At 36.4% G+C, this 18,381-nt stretch overlaps 2 protein-coding genes across 2 annotated transcripts in view; both read left to right on the top strand.

Moving 5' to 3' along the window:
- The window catches only part of LOC307171326 (solute carrier family 4 member 11-like), a 28,981-nt gene extending 12,534 nt beyond the window's left edge, over positions 1-16,447 (top strand). Inside the window, exons 9-19 of the mRNA XM_079892875.1 lie at positions 37-162; positions 338-451; positions 556-688; positions 3,616-3,689; positions 6,278-6,497; positions 6,744-6,850; positions 9,973-10,138; positions 10,378-10,551; positions 10,709-10,904; positions 13,264-13,433; positions 15,632-16,447. Coding sequence (XP_079749001.1) covers positions 37-162; positions 338-451; positions 556-688; positions 3,616-3,689; positions 6,278-6,497; positions 6,744-6,850; positions 9,973-10,138; positions 10,378-10,551; positions 10,709-10,904; positions 13,264-13,433; positions 15,632-15,698 — 1,547 coding nt within the window. The 3' untranslated portion in view covers positions 15,699-16,447. The remainder of the gene's footprint in view (positions 1-36; positions 163-337; positions 452-555; positions 689-3,615; positions 3,690-6,277; positions 6,498-6,743; positions 6,851-9,972; positions 10,139-10,377; positions 10,552-10,708; positions 10,905-13,263; positions 13,434-15,631) is intronic.
- sowahab (sosondowah ankyrin repeat domain family member Ab) overlaps positions 1-18,381 on the top strand; it is a 394,094-nt gene that overhangs the window by 210,674 nt on the left and 165,039 nt on the right. The window lies entirely within an intron of this gene.

Genomic DNA, 18,381 nt, shown 5'->3' on the forward strand with positions numbered 1-18,381 from the left:
GGCTGAGGTGTCTGTTGCTGTGTGGTTTCTCTCCAGGTATTCTGGGCTCTGACAGATCTTTGCTGAAGTACACCACCACGGCCATCTTCCTCTACATTGCTATCCTGTTGCCAGCAATTGCTTTTGGCTCTCTGAATGATGAGAGCACACGAGGAGAGATAGGTATGTAGTCAAAAGTATATGACTAAGACATTTATGGACATTAGCTGGTCCTATCTGGCCTAGATGGTTGATCAGCTGGACATCAGCTACCATGTTCCAAATCCAGCTTGATTAGAAGGGTATTTTGACAGTTTTGTGTTCATGTGTTCCTGGTGGTTTATTTGCCTTTCTGCAGATGTACAGAAGACTATAATTGGTCAGAGCATTGGAGGAGTGATTTACTCTCTTTGTTCTGGGTCTCCGCTGGTCATCCCTCTCACCACAGCACCTCTAGCCATCTTCATCAGTGGTACTGCATGTCTCTTATAAAGAAAAGAAGATTAGGTGCACTGTCTCTGTCACTGTCTCAAAGCCCTATTTAGTTGTTTCCTCTCTTTTGTTTGTACACTGCAGTGATCAGAGGCATCTGTGATGACTATGACCTAGACTTCCCCGCATTTTATGCCTGCATTGGCCTCTGGAACAGTTTGTTCCTCATACTAGGAGGCATCTTCAATGTCAGCCTGTTTATGAAGCTCTTTAAACGGTCAGTGCAGTAGTACCATGTGTATATTTACCAGGGATTTTATTGTCCAGAGGCCACAAATAAAGTGCAAAAGTGTAAAAAAAAGTGCCATGTGTTGCAAGCTCAACACCTGCGGCCATTTAAACACTTATTTCTGTAATCCATGTAACACACCGGAATCTGATTTTATCCCATATACAAATATTTACATCAATAGTCTACATGATTAAATACAGCGGGGGAAATAAGTATTGAACACGTCACCATTTTTCTCAGTAAATATATTTCCAAAGGTGCTATTGACATGAAATTTTCACCAGATGTTGATAACAACCCAAGGAATCAGTACATACAAAGAATCCAAAACAAATAAGCTCAAAAATTAAGTTATGTGTAAAAATATGAAATGACACAGGGAAAAAGTATTGAATGAAGAAAAGGAGGTGCAAAAAGGCATGGAAAGCCAAGACAACAGCTTAAAACTATTAGTAATTAAAAACTTTTTAATTACTAATAGTTTTAAGCTGTTGTCTTGGCTTTTGTGGTGAGATCTGGTATTTACCTCACTTTCCTGAATGACCCCTAGTATCAATGTGGCTAAGTGGTCTTTTGCTGTCAGGTCAGAATAGGATTAGTTTCCTCACTAGCTTGTTTTATTTTATACCAGTTAATCTAGGTGTAGTCCCTACACTCTCATGAAACAATAATAATCATTGATACCTTAGACATATGGATCAAATTCATGCTTACCCTCCAGCAGAATCGTTCCTGGAACCCTTGTTTTCCTTGGTTACATAAGGATTAATATAATGCTCTGTTTTCTGCTAATAGAACTGTTTTTTAAAAGCTGAAGTAAGACTTAACAGTGATTGTCTTTAGAAATAAAAATGTATGTATACAAAAGATAAAAACACTGGTTACACAAAGATTAATACTCGTAGCAAATCATAAAAAAAAAAAAAAAAGTTACAGGATCTAAAACTTCAGCTTATTCAATCTCAACAGGGCAGTCCTGTATGAGTGAATATTACAAAGGCTAATTACCTTGTAAGCAGTTCAAGCAATAGAAGTAGAAGTTTAACTTGTTCTCATCCGAGGTTTTCTCAAGTTATAATAATACAGCAGAGCAATTCAAACAAAAGAATGAAGATCATGGGAACGCACTAGTAATGACTAAAGTGTTACCAAATCCATTGGAAGGAATTACTATTCAAAATCTTACAAAAATCTCAAAAGCTTACAATGACTTCAGTCAATATTAGGTAGTTATCATGTTTTTCACTTTCGAATACTGATCCAAATAATTAGTAGTTCCTTTAGAATGATGTAGTAATACTTGAGTCATTACTAGTGGGTTACCATTACCTTTTATTATAAATTATGCATTATTCATGTTAATTATGAAAAAAATAGTAGTTCTTGATTAGCTAATAGTGAACTACTACATTCATCTGAGCGCTATTACTTACTAATTTGTTAATCAGAGTTTCTTGTTAGTTAATAGTAGTTACTAGAATGTTAATAATTCGTTACTCGTTTGTTCCTGTGTAATTATTCATTAATGAAGGAACAGTATTCTAAAGTGTTACCCATTGTTCCTATGCAGTTTCTTGGGTTTTTTCCAGAGGAACTAAAGCATGTGACATCAACCTTCTTCTGATGTCGACATCGTTCCCCATATATGGGCATTCTTGCGTCCTTTCAGTCCTCTGCGCTTTGGACTCCTGTGTAAGTGTGTGCGTGCATGTGTATTTGGAAGTGTGTTTGTAGGTTCAAAATATCTATTCCAATAATTTTCCACTACACTTTCCATGCCCTTTTGCACCTCCCTTTCTTCATGTGTTCAATACTTTTTCCCTGTGTCATTTCACATTATTACACATAACTTAATTTCTGAGCTTATTTGTTTTGGATTATTTGTATGTACTGATTCCTTGGGTTGTTATCAACATCTGGTGAAAATGTCATGTCAATAGCACCTTTGGAAATATATTTACTGAGAAAAATGGTGACGTGTTCAATACTTATTTCCCCCTCTGTATGTTGGACATTTAGAAGAGTTTGTCAAGATATCTTCTCTTTTGTAATGTCTTTTTAATTTTGTGGTTACCATTGTGATGCTTGTTCTTAGGATGTGGGCAGCTAAATGATAGTTGCTGTGAGTTTAGTTGCTTTACTCAGTGAGTTATAGCTATACTAATGTCAATACTGACACCATGTCTCTTCTCATTTGTTCATTTTATACATTGCATATACAATTTTTTACAAAAAAAAAAAAAAAAAAAAAATCACAAAAAGGAAAAAGAAAATATTTTCCTCACACAATTAGTTTAGGTTGGTACAAAATGAATGATACAACTTCATTTTTTAACAACAACAAAAAAAAGTTTTGTTGAGACAAATTAATAAATTTAAGTTCCTGTGTCATAGTAACCAGCAATAGCGCATGTCTAAACAATCAGATTTACGATTTTTTAGCCTGGCGGATGGGGAAAGTTCCAAACTGAGGGACAGAAGCAATATCTTAATTTCAGATTCAGAATTTCATTGAGAGAAGAATGCTAGTACCAACCAGCAGTATTCAACCAGCTAGTAACCCATTACACTATACCAACCCTGGTAACCACTCACAACACCTAGTATTGTAGTGGAGAATTTTACACAAACAAGCATCTCACTTATTTTCTTGAGAAAATGTACCAATCTAGATTTATTTCACTGATGTATAAAATATCTTCAGGGAGACGCTACATTCTGATATAACTCAGACACTTCTGCTGTGGCCTCTCTCTGTAGCATAAACATCATAAATCTGTGCTCTCCTGTCATGTGTGTGGTAATCTCCGTTCATGGCATGCCCCGATTTTGTTATTATGTCTTGGTTTGTGCTCTGTTGTTTTGATAAAAGGGAAGATCAGTTGTTCACTGTGTCCTATGTGTCCTCTCAGTTCTACAGAGGAAGTGATAGCTTTGTTCATCTCCATTGCCTTTGTGGGTGACGCCTTGAAAGGCACCATAAACAGTAAGTTCAGAGCTCTGAACATTGCTGGAACTCATATCCATACCAGAGCAGTGTCGCTGTTTGTAATATCTTAGAAATAAATCATTAATGTGGATTTAACAGGGAATTTATTTGATGTATTTTAGGAACATTATTGATGATATGTATCCACCTTATTCCTACGCCCCATGACGCTTTGCGCTGTTTATGGGTGAAACTTCCGTTAAGCTGTAAACAATCAGTGAAAAGGCTCGCTCTATGAGCGCAATACTTAAAAAAAAAGTGTCACAATGAGATGACATTAATCTACTCACCCTTCAACCATTGAACATTAAAAGGAAATTTAAAAGTGTAAAAGCATCAACAGACCAAATAACCCCAAAAGTGCGAGTCTTTGGTTAAATATCACTGTAGTAATATATATCTGTATTATGTAACTTATGTTACCTTAATCAAAAATGTTCATTAACTTCAGCATTACATGATACTACTTCAAAGTGATTTCCGTCATTTTTACTGATAATAAATTGCATTAAACAAACCTGGAAAGAGACATGAGGATTTGAGGAGGATAACGAGAGATTCTTCGTGCATTCCAGTGAATTATTAATGGAATATATCGTAAATTAAATTAGGGAGAACAGACCACAAATGTGCAGTATATGTGGTCCATTTTCATACTTTTACAGCGGATTGCAAAGGGAAAAAAGAAAATAATCATGAGGAAAAGAAAGCAGCGACTGAAAAGAGCTCTTGCTATAGATATTCTTGTTATAACATGTCACAATACCAAGTATAACGTTATTCTCATGATGTCTGAAAATAAATCATTAAGGAAAATTGACAGCTCATCCAGTTAAACTGATAGATCATCTTTATTTGTAGGGCAACCTTATGATTTTAAATGATTCGTTTCAGCCTTTTTGAATGGAAGTTCCCCAAACCGGAAGTGCCACTGCCACCCATAATTCAAAATGCAGTAAGGTCGTCAGGAATAAGGTGGATATGTGACATGGTTTAATGGGATAGTTCACCCTAAAAAGATAATTTCCTACCCTCTTGTTGTTCCAAACCTGTACAACATACTTCATTCTGTGGAACACACAAAAAAGAGATTTTAAAGAATGTTGGTAACTAATCAGTTTTGGTGAAAAAAACATTGACACATTTCTAAAAAAATATTTTATGTTACACTCAATGAAAGTGAATGGATACTGAGGCTGTTAAATGCCAAAAATGGGAGATGTTCAGCTTCACTTTCATGTTCATCAAACCATGCTGTCACTTGTCTTGCAGTGTGTATTGGTGCATTATCATGCTGATACACGGCACCCCCTTCAGGGTACAATGTTAGAACCATTAGGTGCACAATGGTTCAGTAGTTCTTGGCAGTGAATCAAGCACAGTAGGGAATGCCTGATCCACTCTGGGCAGCAGCCGTCTGGGTGTAAAGCCTCTTTGGATCTTCTCCACACTGTAACTCACGGATGTGGAAAAGACAGTGAAGGTGGACTCATCAGAGAACAATACATGTTTCACATTGTCCACAGCCCAAGATTTCCTCTGTTGGCACCATTGAAATCAATATTTGGCATTGGTACGAGTTTGGCTATAGCAGCCAGACTATGAATATTGACTCTGTGGAGCTCCTGATGAACAGTTTTGATGGAAACAGGAGAGTCGAGATGCACATTTTAATTCTGCAGTGTTTTGGGTAGCTGTGGTTTTATGTTTTTTGGATACAATCCGGGTTAATACCTGGATATCCCTTCCAGACAGCTTCCTCTTGCGTCGGCAGTTACTCTTCTTGGATGTGGTTCGTCCTGCATGGTGGCATGCCAACATTACCCTGGATACCATAGCTTTCCATACACCACAAAGACTTGCTGTCCTGGTCACAGATGAGCCAGAGAGGCACGGACGAAATTTTTTAACTCTGCTATGTCTCCCATTGTGTTGTGTGAATTGTAATATTTTATGTACAGCTGTCCTATTGCTCTGCTAGTTCAACCTATACACTCTGCTCTTACTGATGAAATGAGCAATCAGTGAAGATTGGCCACCAGGCTGCGCATATAGGTATGAATCTTACAGCACTATATTGGCCAATGTTTCAGTTTCATTTTCCAACCCCGGTATATTTAAGCATAAATATACATCGCTAGACAAGTAATAAACATAATCTAGTTAACATGTATAATTTATTTACAGCTGAAATGTTGCACGTATATGTAACAAGCTAGGTATTTATCATAATGTACTTTTTTTTTTTTTTTGAGCTTGAGAGCCCCAGTCCTCATTCAATTTCATTGAATGGAAAAGAGCAGCATGAACATTCTGCCTAAAATCTCTTCATATGCTTTTGGAACACCATGAGGGTCAATAAATTGTGAAAGATTTGTCATTTTTGGGTGCATTATATGTTTTACATCTGAATAAGAATATATATATATATATATATATATATATATATATATATATATATATATATATATATATATATATATATATTTATTTATTTATTTATTTATTTATTTATTTATTTATTTATTTGCTCACTCGTTTCTATTTAACCTATTTCTTACCACTGTATCTCTCTTTTCTCTCAGTATTTCATAAATATTACCATGGCCCTATACTAGTCATTGAAGGCACAGAGGATCTGCATCGTCTGGGAGTAATGCTTCATCAGACAGTGAACGGAACAGAGAACGGAGGCTCACTGCCTGCAACAATGGTTCTGGGCACCAGGGAGCGCCCAATTCTCTGCCTATTGTTGATGCTGGGAACAATGTGGCTGGGCTATGTCCTGTTCCTCATCAAGAGAAGGTAATTATAGGATGGTCAACTGTAATTGTCATTAGCTGCTAATGCTTGGTCATTTGTTCTAACCTGTGCTTGATGTAAGATAAAACTTTTTTTTTTTTTTTAAATACGAAATGACTTATATTCACATAAAAATTTATGTATGGTTATTATTACTAGATTGACGAATCCCCTTTTTTATATGGCCACAAAAGCTTGAAATTCTGATGTGAGTGTTTTTGCATTTTCTAATTTCTGGTTTCTTTCCAGCCCATTCCTGCATGCTAAAGTCAGGGAGGTGGTGTCAGACTGTGCATTGCCGATCTCTGTGGTCATCTTCTCTTTTGTGGGCTCCTACCTCTTCATTGGCATTCAGCGTAAGCCCTCACATCAAAACAATCACCTAAAATGATCATGTTGTCTTATTGCGTATATCATAATTTTCAGTAATAGACTTTGCGTTAGGTCTGATTTCAACCTGTAATAACACTGAATGCAATGATTTTGCAACCCATCAGAACTTGAGTATTCAACTAAACATGACATTTTGTCATGATTGACTTGCCATAATGCTATTCCAAACCTGGATGATTTTCACAAAAGGAAATATTTAGCAGGAAATTCAATGTAAATTGGGGCCGTCAAGTTTCAAAATGGACAAAAAAGAAAAACATAAAAGTAGTCCATATGACCAATGTGCTATATTTCAAGTCTTTTAAGATATTGTTTGAAAGTTAAATAATTTATTGATAATCATCCCATAAATCTCTTCCGCACATTCAAACAGTCCCTTTCAAGGAAAGTCGGTTCACTTGGCAGCCATATTTGTAATGCCTCAGAGCGCATGTCCTAATTTTTACAGGTTATATGCGTACATATTTTGTTGCTCCTAGAACAACATTCCTGTCCGAAAATGTAATCCTAACCCAATCTTTACCCAGAGGAAAAATGTATTGCTCAGTGGTTGCTTTTCCTAAGCTCAGGAGACTTGGTTGAGATTCTCATATATCTCTTATTTTAGAATCAACAGCATTGATGGACAACAGAAGTTTCTCCTAAAATTCCTTAGGTGAAATAAAAATAGATACGAATGAGACGTGAGAAATATTGGAGTGAAAAGAAGTCACAACTGAGAATGTGGTAGAAGAAACTCTTTATTGTCTTGCTCAATCTCTAAATCTCTTTAGCTCAGATTTTATTGCTCAGAGGTTGCTCTTTTTAAGATTAGGGGACTTAGTTGAGATTTTCAAATATATCTCATTTTAGTATCAACAGTGTATCAGATGTGTCTCCTTAAATTCCTTAGGAGAAATAAAGGTAGGCACAAATGAGATCTAAAAATGTAAAAAGGAGTCCAAAATGAGAATGGGCTGTGAGGAAACATGGGAGATCTCTTTATTGTCTTGCAGAGGTTGCTCTTATTTCATTATTATTATAATTTTATGCCATTGGGGTTTTTCACTTTTAATGTACAGGACAGGAGGAGGAGGGACAGGAAACAATGGGAGAGGCGAGAAGGGAACAGGAGCAGGAAAGTACCTTTAGCTAGGACTCGAACTGATGCTGTCTAAGGTGCAGTTGTGTCTCGATGATTTTAGTTTTATAAGAAACCTCTACAAAATTTGAGTTCAGTCTGTGATGTTGTTGAGGTCTCTTCTGAATCTTTAGAGGAGACAAATGTGAGACCACCAGAGTCTTTATTTTAGCAGAAAAGTCTGAGCACAGTGTGTGACGTTGTTGAGGTCTCTTCTAAAACTTTCATCATTTTTGACTTTTCTTTCGTCTGGGTACCCTTAAACATTATCCTATAAGTTATCCCTAAAATCAGAGGGAAATGATAGGTAAATAACACTGATATAGAAGCACCTACTGTAACCCTGGTTGTAAGCCTAAACTTGACACAAACTGTAAATGTGTCCCTCAAATCTGATTGATTGATTGATTGGAATGTTGTTCCAGGATTAACAAAGATGTTGATCCAGGAACATGTTGAACATGCTTAAATCAGGTTCTGCGAACTTGGCAAATTGGTGGCTAATATGTATGAATTTGAACGATCTCAAACGGGTTAGGGTTATGCCCCACTGACTGCTAGGCTTAGGGCTTCATGCATATGCATATATTTTTTCTTCTAAAAAAATCGCACATATGATTTACATCATACAACATGTCCACCTCATAAAATATTTGTTTTCCTGTTTGAGCGGGTTGGCCATACTCGCATTTAAAGCTACTGTCCGTAGCTTTTTTGGGTTAAAAAGTACATAACCAGCTCGATTCAAAATGGTAAGCTTGTAATAATGTTTTTAATTCCAGTGGTACTGGTGGATTTCTGCGGGAAATTTGAGCATGAAGTCTCGGCTAGTAGGCTATATTGCGTGCGAGGATGTTGGAGGTGGAGATTTAGAGCCTTTTCTCACAGCACTTGATATAATTAAACTTATCAATTTGATGGCGGATCCAGAAAGGTTCAAACGACAATCACCAGAGACAACTGGAGATTCACCCGTTGTAAAACGCAAAAGACTTCGGAGAAAAAAAGAGACTGCAACCGGGCCCATGCGAAAACAAGGACATTAAATGTATTCACGCAATGCTTATGTTGTTAACATTAACAATTTGAGAACAAAGTATAATTTGCACGGTTTGACGTGATATGATAAGCGATCATTAGATTTAATCGGCGTGATTTACTGCAATGCTTTTTCCCCTTAGTTGGTCAGAACAAAAGTGGATGTTACTTGTTCGGACGATATTTTCCGGTGAAAATTCTTATGTTGGTCATACTTCCAAAAAGTAGAATCTGTGATTCCGAATGACAGTATCCACTCCGGCGCGGTGACTGACAGCCGCACATTCTCCTCAAAACATTGGATTCATCCGCGCTGTGCCATGCCGAGGCACAACACACATTAAGTTGATAATTACGTGAATAACTGCAATTGCAGATTTTGAACAGAGATGGCGACAAAGAGGAAAAACTGCGGACTGCAGCTTTAAATAACATATTTCAAATCAGCAACAAATTTGCAATACTTGAACTGTCGTATAACGGTTTCTCAAATAGCCAAAGCTAAAGCTAAAATGGATTTATTTCAGGTAGGTCCGACCAATGCGTGTGTGCAGCCATAAGTGCCAGTCTCAGGTTTCCAATTGGTGATTGGCTCTTTTATTTAAAAGGCGGGACTTTCATTACTGGTGCCGCCATATTGGACATTCTCCCATTCAGGGCAATGCAAGTTATATTAGCATCATATATTATACAAGTCTTATTATATATGGTATTATACAGTCATTGATTCATACCTGACACCTCAAGACATGTCGCAGCAGGACATTATGATCAGTTACCACTGACATCATACCTTTCATAATGCATTTTGAGGTGACAGGTTCAAATGTGTTTTGTGAGCTATTGCAAAGAGTGAGTAAATAATAGCATAATTAATATTTGTTTAGTGAACAATCCATTTAATTCTTTCTATATGCTGATCCACAGTTCCAGTTTTCAACTACCAGAATGGAACTGTATTCAAAGTGGCACCTTTTAATCAGCTGACAGGGATGAACATATTAAGCGCATGTGGTCTTGGCTTTCTCCTTGCCTTGCTCATCTTCATTGACCAGAATATCGTGGTGTCCCTCACCAATGCCCCAGAGAACAGGTATCCATCCAGAAAATAAAAAATCATTTCCATCAGTAGTGTCATATTTGTTAAACATTGAAAGTTTGTTTTCATCCTGCAGTGCCATACCTTTTCAGTATGCTAGCATTCCATTGGTTTATGTTTTTCCCACGATCAGTGAGCCATAATTCAAAGTGACAGTTCAGTGTAGAGTAGACAGTTGTGGGGCGCTGAGAGACAGCATATGATCTGTTTTGGTGTGTGTGCTTGTGTTTCAGACTGCTAAAGGGAACGGCATACCACTGGGACCTGATGCTCTCTGGGCTTATCAACATCGTGTTGTCAGTGCTTGGGTTACCATGGATGCACGCGGCTTTCCCACACTCCACGCTGCATGTGCGTCAGCTGGCGCGGGTGGAACAGCGAGTGGAGGGGGGCCACCTCTATGAAACGTGATGGCACCAACCTACATACACACCAAAGAACACAATACCCGCAGATGATGTTTAAACATGCATGATGCATGCGAGTTAGCAAGTAACACATCAAGTGTGATTAACAAACTTGTAAAAAGAGACTTGTAAAACATGTCCTCATGTGTTGTTGCAGGATAGTCAGCGTGAAGGAGACACGACTTACGTCGCTGGCTGCCAACATCCTGATTGGTTTGTCAGTGTTTTTGCTGCCAGTGCCTCTGCAGTGGATACCGAAACCTGTTCTCTACGGACTCTTCCTGTACATCGCTCTTACGTCTATTGATGGAAACCAGATGTGTGACCGAATGGCCCTTCTGCTTAAAGAACAAGTGAGAGACTTACACTAGTGAACCAGTAATAATCTGTCATTTATTAGTGTATCTTGTTCTGATTAAAACTGCCTTTCAAAAGTTTTGGGTCAGTACAATTTGTTTCTGAGTCTTTTTAAAAAAAAGTATTTACTGTCAGAAAACGTTTTTCTTTACTGTCACTTTTGATCAGGCATAAAATTGAGCAACAGTGACAGTTAAGACATTTATAATGTTACAAAAGATTTACAGTTCAAATAAATGTTCTTTTGAATCTGTTCATCAAAGAACCCCCAAAATATTAAGCAGCAAAGCTGTGTTCAGATAATAAGAAATGTTTCTTGAGCAGCAAACAATCATATTAGAATGATTTCAGAAGGATCATGTGACACTGAAGACTGGAGTAATGATGCTGAAAATTCAGCTTTGACATCACAGCATTAAATTGCATTTTAAAATATATTGTCAAATAGAAACAGTTTTTTAATGCAGCCTTGATGAGCATAAGAGACTTCTTTAGAATAAAAATATGAATAGAAAAGTTCTTGGGCCAACCCCTCTGAAACAAGGTTTGGCTGATTAGCACCGACCTGTTAGCCAAAACTACACCATTATGGAGGAAAACTGCATCTTTCTCCATTGATGGCAATTTAAATTGACCATAAACTACAAAAAGACAAAATACAATTATTTTGTACAAAAATATGCTGGGGGATGAGTGTTATTAAGAGCACCATCCAGTACAGGTCAAGTTAATTAAGTTTATAAATACACATACAGTAATACAACCGTTTCAACATGCCCTAGTAACTTAGTTCATTTAAAACCATACAGGTTCCTCTGAGTATCAAACACAAAGAATATATGTTTCAATCCTAGTCTCCTCCAGATCACTCAGTATTATCAATGATACTTTGCATATTTTTTTTGCATAATGTAATAGTGCTGCCTTTGGAATGTACAACCACTGTGAAAATCAGTATATAGCTAGTGTAGTGAGGGACTAATTGTGGCTGTGAAGGTGGTTTTTGAGTCCTATGCTGGCCATTCTACCATGTTGAAGATTTACAGGTTTAAAGTGAACATGAAATGCCATTACCAACAGATTTTAAAAGTAATTTGATGTATTTTGGAATGAAACGGGGCAAATCTGAGGTTTTGTCCTAACAAGACGCATCAAGCATCAGACACTGGCCACAGTGAAATCTCATTGGTTTAAAATTCTACTCCTCGTAACATCAGATATCTTGTGTCGCAATGTGCAGCAGTTTTGTGTTCAGCATGGAAAGACAAATGGCTTTTTTTTGCTGGAAATTCTGTCTAGTTAGGTCACTGAATGTGTATTAAAAGGATAGTTCACCCAAAAATGAAAATTTGCTGTTAATTTACTCACCCTCCGGCCATCCAAGATGTAGATGTTTATTTTCTTCTTCTGTTGAACAGTAAAGAAGATTTTTAGCTGAAACGATGGTCGTTGGTGATTCTTATAATCCAAGTCAATGGCTGCCGTCACTTTGAGAGTCAACAAAACATATTACAGGCAAAACAAAATGAATACCCCTGGCTCCTGAGTCCTCCTGACCACACATTGAGGTCTTATGAAGCGAAACGATTGATCTGTGCTAGAAACTGAATATTATTTACAACATTATTACCTGTAATCCACAGCCTCTGTAAACAGTCCTGAGCGTGTTCAAGTCAGTCTGGAGCCGAGCTTCTTGTCGCATAATGACATATATGTGGGAGCTCAAACGTTTGGAATCTGTGAAAAGTCAATCATTTTGATTGAGATTGCTCAATCGAACGTAATCTTTATTTTTTTATATAGGTTGCGGCATCCAGGATAAGCACAAGTACCACTTTGATGAATAATACAACACACGCGTCTTCCATCTTTGTTGTAATAAAACACAGCGCCAGCTCACGTGTGAGTTTGCTCCCCCATACAAGCTCGCTCTCTAGACTACCATGAACTCGCTCAGGACCGTTTGCCAAGGCTGTGGGTTAAGGTAATAATGTGGTAAATAATGTTCAGTTTCTTGCACAGACCGATCGTTGAGCTTCACAAGACCTCAATGTGTCGTCAGGGGTCACGGTATTAATTTTGTTTTGCCTGTATGTGTTTGTTTTTTTTACTCTCAAAGTGATGGTAGCCATTGACTTGCATTAAATGATTCACCAAGGACTTCTGTTCTTCTTAAGAAAAAAAGACCTACATCTTGGATGGCCTGAGGGTGAGTAAATAAACAACAAATTTTCTTTTTTGGGTGAACTATCCCTTTAAGAAAGTAAATAGGATTATATTTTAGGTTGACTAATATGAAATAATACAAATCTGTCACTTATCATTATGATACTAATCTCAATCTCTGTTCCCAAGACGTCGTATCCACCCACTCACTACATCCGCAGAGTGCCGCAGAGGAAGGTGCATTATTTCACAGGCCTGCAGATTGTTCAGCTGATCATCCTGTGTGTGTTTGGGATGTACCCTCTGCCCTACATGAAGATGATCTTTCCTTTACTCATGATCATGCTCATTCCAATAAGGTATGTCATAGCCTTTATATTAGGAGGTTGGGAACACTATACAATAACAGTACATGAATAAGCATGTACCAATACCTGAATTAATAGTTACTTTACCATGAACTCATGATTAGTGTAGATATGAACTAATGAACCAATAAAGAGCTATTCTTAACTACGACAGGAGTCATAAGGATTCATGTGTGAATAACAGCAGCCTTAACTACATGTTAGTAGATGTTGGATGGTTAATGCATTAAATACTGTAATATTTAAGGGTGAACTAAACCAATCAGGCTCCATAAGAAGGAATGACAAATATTTTGACTTTGAAGTTAATTTAAACCAATTATTATTGTCATAATTTAAACTATTGACATCAGCATCTTTTTCATGAACATTACTGAATGGCATAGGATTAGTTTGTCATTATTTTCACTGATCCTCCTTATCAAACAGAGAAAATACTAGATCCACTAATACTTTATCTAAAAAGGTCTTAATTTGTTTTGTGATATTTTCTTTCCCATCAAACTAAACCTACTGTGACTAACCAAGGAATCGGTTACCAAAAAAACAAACAAAAAAAAGGTCAGGGGACCGTTTGCTGGGATCAGTACAGTTCACTCTCCATCCAGACACAGGCCGTGATGATGATACTGTACCTCCGTTCTCTGACTTTTTGAAAAGCCCCACAACGTCACTTAACTGGGCTGAATACTAGCTGTACTAGTGCATGTGTATTTGATAATAAGTGTATTATAATTCATGAGCTGAATTAGTGAATTAATTATGATGTGCCCCCTGAAGTAAAGTCATGACAAAATAATGCATTAACAATCCATTAGTTGATGTTAGTGTCTGGTTAGTTAATAATGAGTTAATTATGATGTACCCCCTCAAGTAAAGTATTGACACAATGATGCACTTTCAAATCAACAAATAAAATATGAATAAACATATACACTGATAGTGCTGTCCTTATTCCTTTACACCCCTCCCTGGTACAAATAAATATATATATATATATATATATATATATATATATATATATATATATATATATATATATATATATATATATATATATATATATAAACCTATTTGTAGTTATTTTATTTTTATTTATTTATTCAAACATATATGGACCTAAAAGAAAGCCCAAACATACCTGTAAAGACACACATAAGCCATGTTTGCATGTAAAATAGGGAACGTCCATAAGCTAATGCTAATCGAAGCATATACATTTAAATGTAAAAAAATACAGTTATTTACTGTACATAATCTCCTGAAAAATCACAATACAACATACATGCAAACATGTATCCAATTATTAATTCGGTTTACCAAAGCAGGCAACATTTATTAGATTAAAATTCTAGCATTACCGTAGAAACACAACTAACGCAACAAGAGCACCTAAACTGCACCACTAATGAGTGTCCCACCAGAAACAAACCCTACATAGTACTGTAGTTTTGAGAAGAAAAGCTATGATTAAACAGAAATGAACTATAAAAATCAGAAAATGTTTGAGATCAAATTAAATGTATTAATGGTACTCATTAGTCTATTTCCACGTTTGATTAGATGGATCTGTGTAATTAATGGATAAATAATCATGTGCCATTCCAATTATTTGTCACAAAGCTGCAGATGGCAGATTATGATATTACAGTTTAAACTATGACAGTATTAAATCATGTTTAATTCAAATTCAGAGTAGTGCTTATTTATTCTTACGGAGCCTGATTGGTTTAGTTTACCCCTAAATATTCTTTAATGCATTAACTATCAAACAGGTACTAACATGTAGTTAAGGCTGCCGTTATTCATGCATGAATTCTTATGACTCCTGTCGTAGTTGAGGATCGCTCTTCATTGGTTCTTCAAGTTCATATCTTCACTAATCATGAGTTCATGTTGAAGTAACTATTAATTCAGGTATTAGTTCATGATTATTCCTGTACTGTTATTGAAAAGTGTTTCCCAGAGGTTTAAGTGATCATCACTATAGTACAATGTTTTTGACATTATAAAAAAGCAGCATGCCTGCTATTTACTGTATTTGTGTGTGTAACGTCTACTCTAGACAGACGATGCACACTTGGTGGTAATACATATTTTGAGGCAAAATGCATGTTGCATGTATTTCAACACAGAAAAATGCTATTTGCCATAACATATGAGGTGGTAACATGCTGTTTTCTTTGCAGGAACTACTTGTTGCCAAAGATCATTGAAGCAAAGTACTTGGATATCATTGATTCTCAATACATGTAGATGGAATTTTTTTAAACATTAACACTTTTAAAGTGCATTTCCTATATGTATTTTTGTTAGGAAAATACATTTTCTGGCTGTGATATGTGCCTATAATATCTGTTATGAATTCAATCTTTCTATAGTGTTCCCTGCCTATTTTTATTTATCTAGTGCAATCATAAACTCTTATTTTTCTTCCCATGATTCTCAAAGTGTCTCTTTGTTCAGTCACAGCATGTATCTGGCACTGGGATTTGTGGTGAGCAATATTATTATTTTAGTGTGCTATCTGAAACTGCACACAGAAATATTTGATCAAACAATACAGCAGAACAAACACATTTTAAAACACAATCTCAACACATTTCATTCAGAGCTTACAGCCCTCTAACGTGTTTAGGTTTCATAAAATACTTAAACCTTCTGATGCTGGTACCCACTACTGTAGATAGATCTTTAAAATCACACCCTCACTACCTTTGACTCTTTTTCATAATGACTTCCCTCTTTGAATGAATGATGAAAATAGTGTGATGCTTATTCTCTGTTGATGGAGAAATGCATACCGCTCTCAAAACACATCTTTGCATCATTGTGGGGAAACAATTATGTTCTTGTTTTGATGTAAAGTAGACTATATATTTGTGATAGATTTAATTACATAATTCATACACCAGAGGGCTACATTTCATGCAATAAGGATAATCAGTCTGACATGTACTTTTTCAAAGGATTTTTTCATATCCAATAAACCCTACCATTTTTCTAAAAAGAAATGAATACTTTTCTTCAGCAAGGATGCATTAAATAGATCAATAGTGTCAGTAAAGACATTTATGTTTCAATTTCAAATAAACACTTTTCTTTTTAACGTTCTATTCGTCAAATAATCCTGAAAAGAATGTATCACTGTTTTCACACAAATACTAAGTAAACAACTGTTTTCAACATTGATAATATTGAGAAATGTTTCTTGAGCAAAAAAAATGACACTGAAGACTGTAATAATGATTCTGAAAATTCAAATAAAATATAGGCCTATATGTAATAGAGTTTATATATATGCCATTTTATATGATGTAACGTGACCCTAGATGACAAGAGGAAAACACACAAAAAAGCTTATATAAATGGACTTGAGGACAAATTTGTGATATCAAAGGGGTGGTTGAATGTGATTTCACTTTTTTACCAGTTATAATGACTGTATACAAAATGAATAAACAAATAGCTTTGTAATTGATTTACATTAAACCTCCCAAAACTTTTATAGCATTTTAAAAGTGCATCAATGCTTTAAATCTTTTATTGTCCATTGTGTGTGTTTTCATAGGGCAAATTTTAAGAATGGCACATGGACCACAATGATTGTGATTCATCTGAAAGTTGTGTATCCTAGCAACATGTGAATAAAAGCCCACCGGTGGTAAGCATGAGCTCAGAGGAGTCAAGAGGGCTCATGTACTGCAGTCTGATGAGGAGCTGTTTACATGCAATCAAAGGCAGGTCTCTTAAGACACAAGCCTCTAGCAGCACTGCAGAGATGCAATCACCTGTGTGAGCCTGACTGAGGATTAAAGACATTTCCATGAGGTGTGTGTGTAATGGGGAAGTCAAGAGATGAATAACCAGCAGGTCCGTAGGTGAATTGTCTATTGTTCTGGAAAAATGTGTCTTCATTTACTCAACTTCACCAAATGCTTTATTTTCTTTCTTCTCTCCGAGAACAGTTGTTTTGCTGAACTGCTCTTTCTCATAATTTCCCATATAACAATACTCTGCTGAAAAAGCATTGCTGGTCATCAGCTTAAGATATGTTTTGCATGCTGGGACCAGCAAGGGATGATGATTGCTGGTTTGCTGGTCCACCAGCATGGCAAACGGGAGTGCTGGTGGACCAGATACAAAAGCATGAGAAAAACATGACTATGCTGCATGGTCCACCGGCTTTACAGCAGGGTAATAGTAGTACCATAAAACAATTTGTGCACATCAGTATTCCACATATCCTGAAGTCATATAGCTTTGTGTGACTGAACACAGACTGATTTAAAGTTGTTACTCATTATCTTCCCCTCTGTCGTGACTCTCAAATCTCATATTTCAACACATGCAGTGCACCCCAGAGAGCTAACACACACACACACACACACACACTTGCACAGCCATTATGTGAAAGCTGTGAAATGAAAGAATGGGTTTTTAAATCCCCTTTGCATCATAATTGCCCCCTAATATGCTGTTAATTTACAGTGTATTTTCATTCCACTCATTTCTTCTGTCCTGACATTGATAGTGATTTTTATTCGATTTTTTTTGGTCTAAAAATGAGCTAAATGAGCACAACAAATGACTCAAATTCTTCTTCATTCCCCTTAAATTAACGACAAAGCGTGAAACAGCCCGTTTTATTGTCTTCATCATAGTTGCATGGGGGCAATCAATAATCTCAGAAGTCTTCACATTGATCTCATTCTCAGTTTTTGATGGTATGTATGCACACATTATTTTGTCTAGAATGATAAATGGCTGCAGCTGTGTGAATGCTTCATGTGTTGTACCGAATTGTACTGTAACATTGTATTTCCAGAGTGCAGCCATTAAAGTGATTTCAGCCTCTTTTACATAGAATTGTGTGCCACAAAATGGAAAGAAAATAGCATGACCTAGATTTTAAACGAGCCGCATTTTGTGTGCTTCA

Source organism: Squalius cephalus (assembly GCF_949319135.1).
Source record: "Squalius cephalus genome assembly, chromosome: 14".
Classification (NCBI taxonomy): domain Eukaryota; kingdom Metazoa; phylum Chordata; class Actinopteri; order Cypriniformes; family Leuciscidae; genus Squalius; species Squalius cephalus.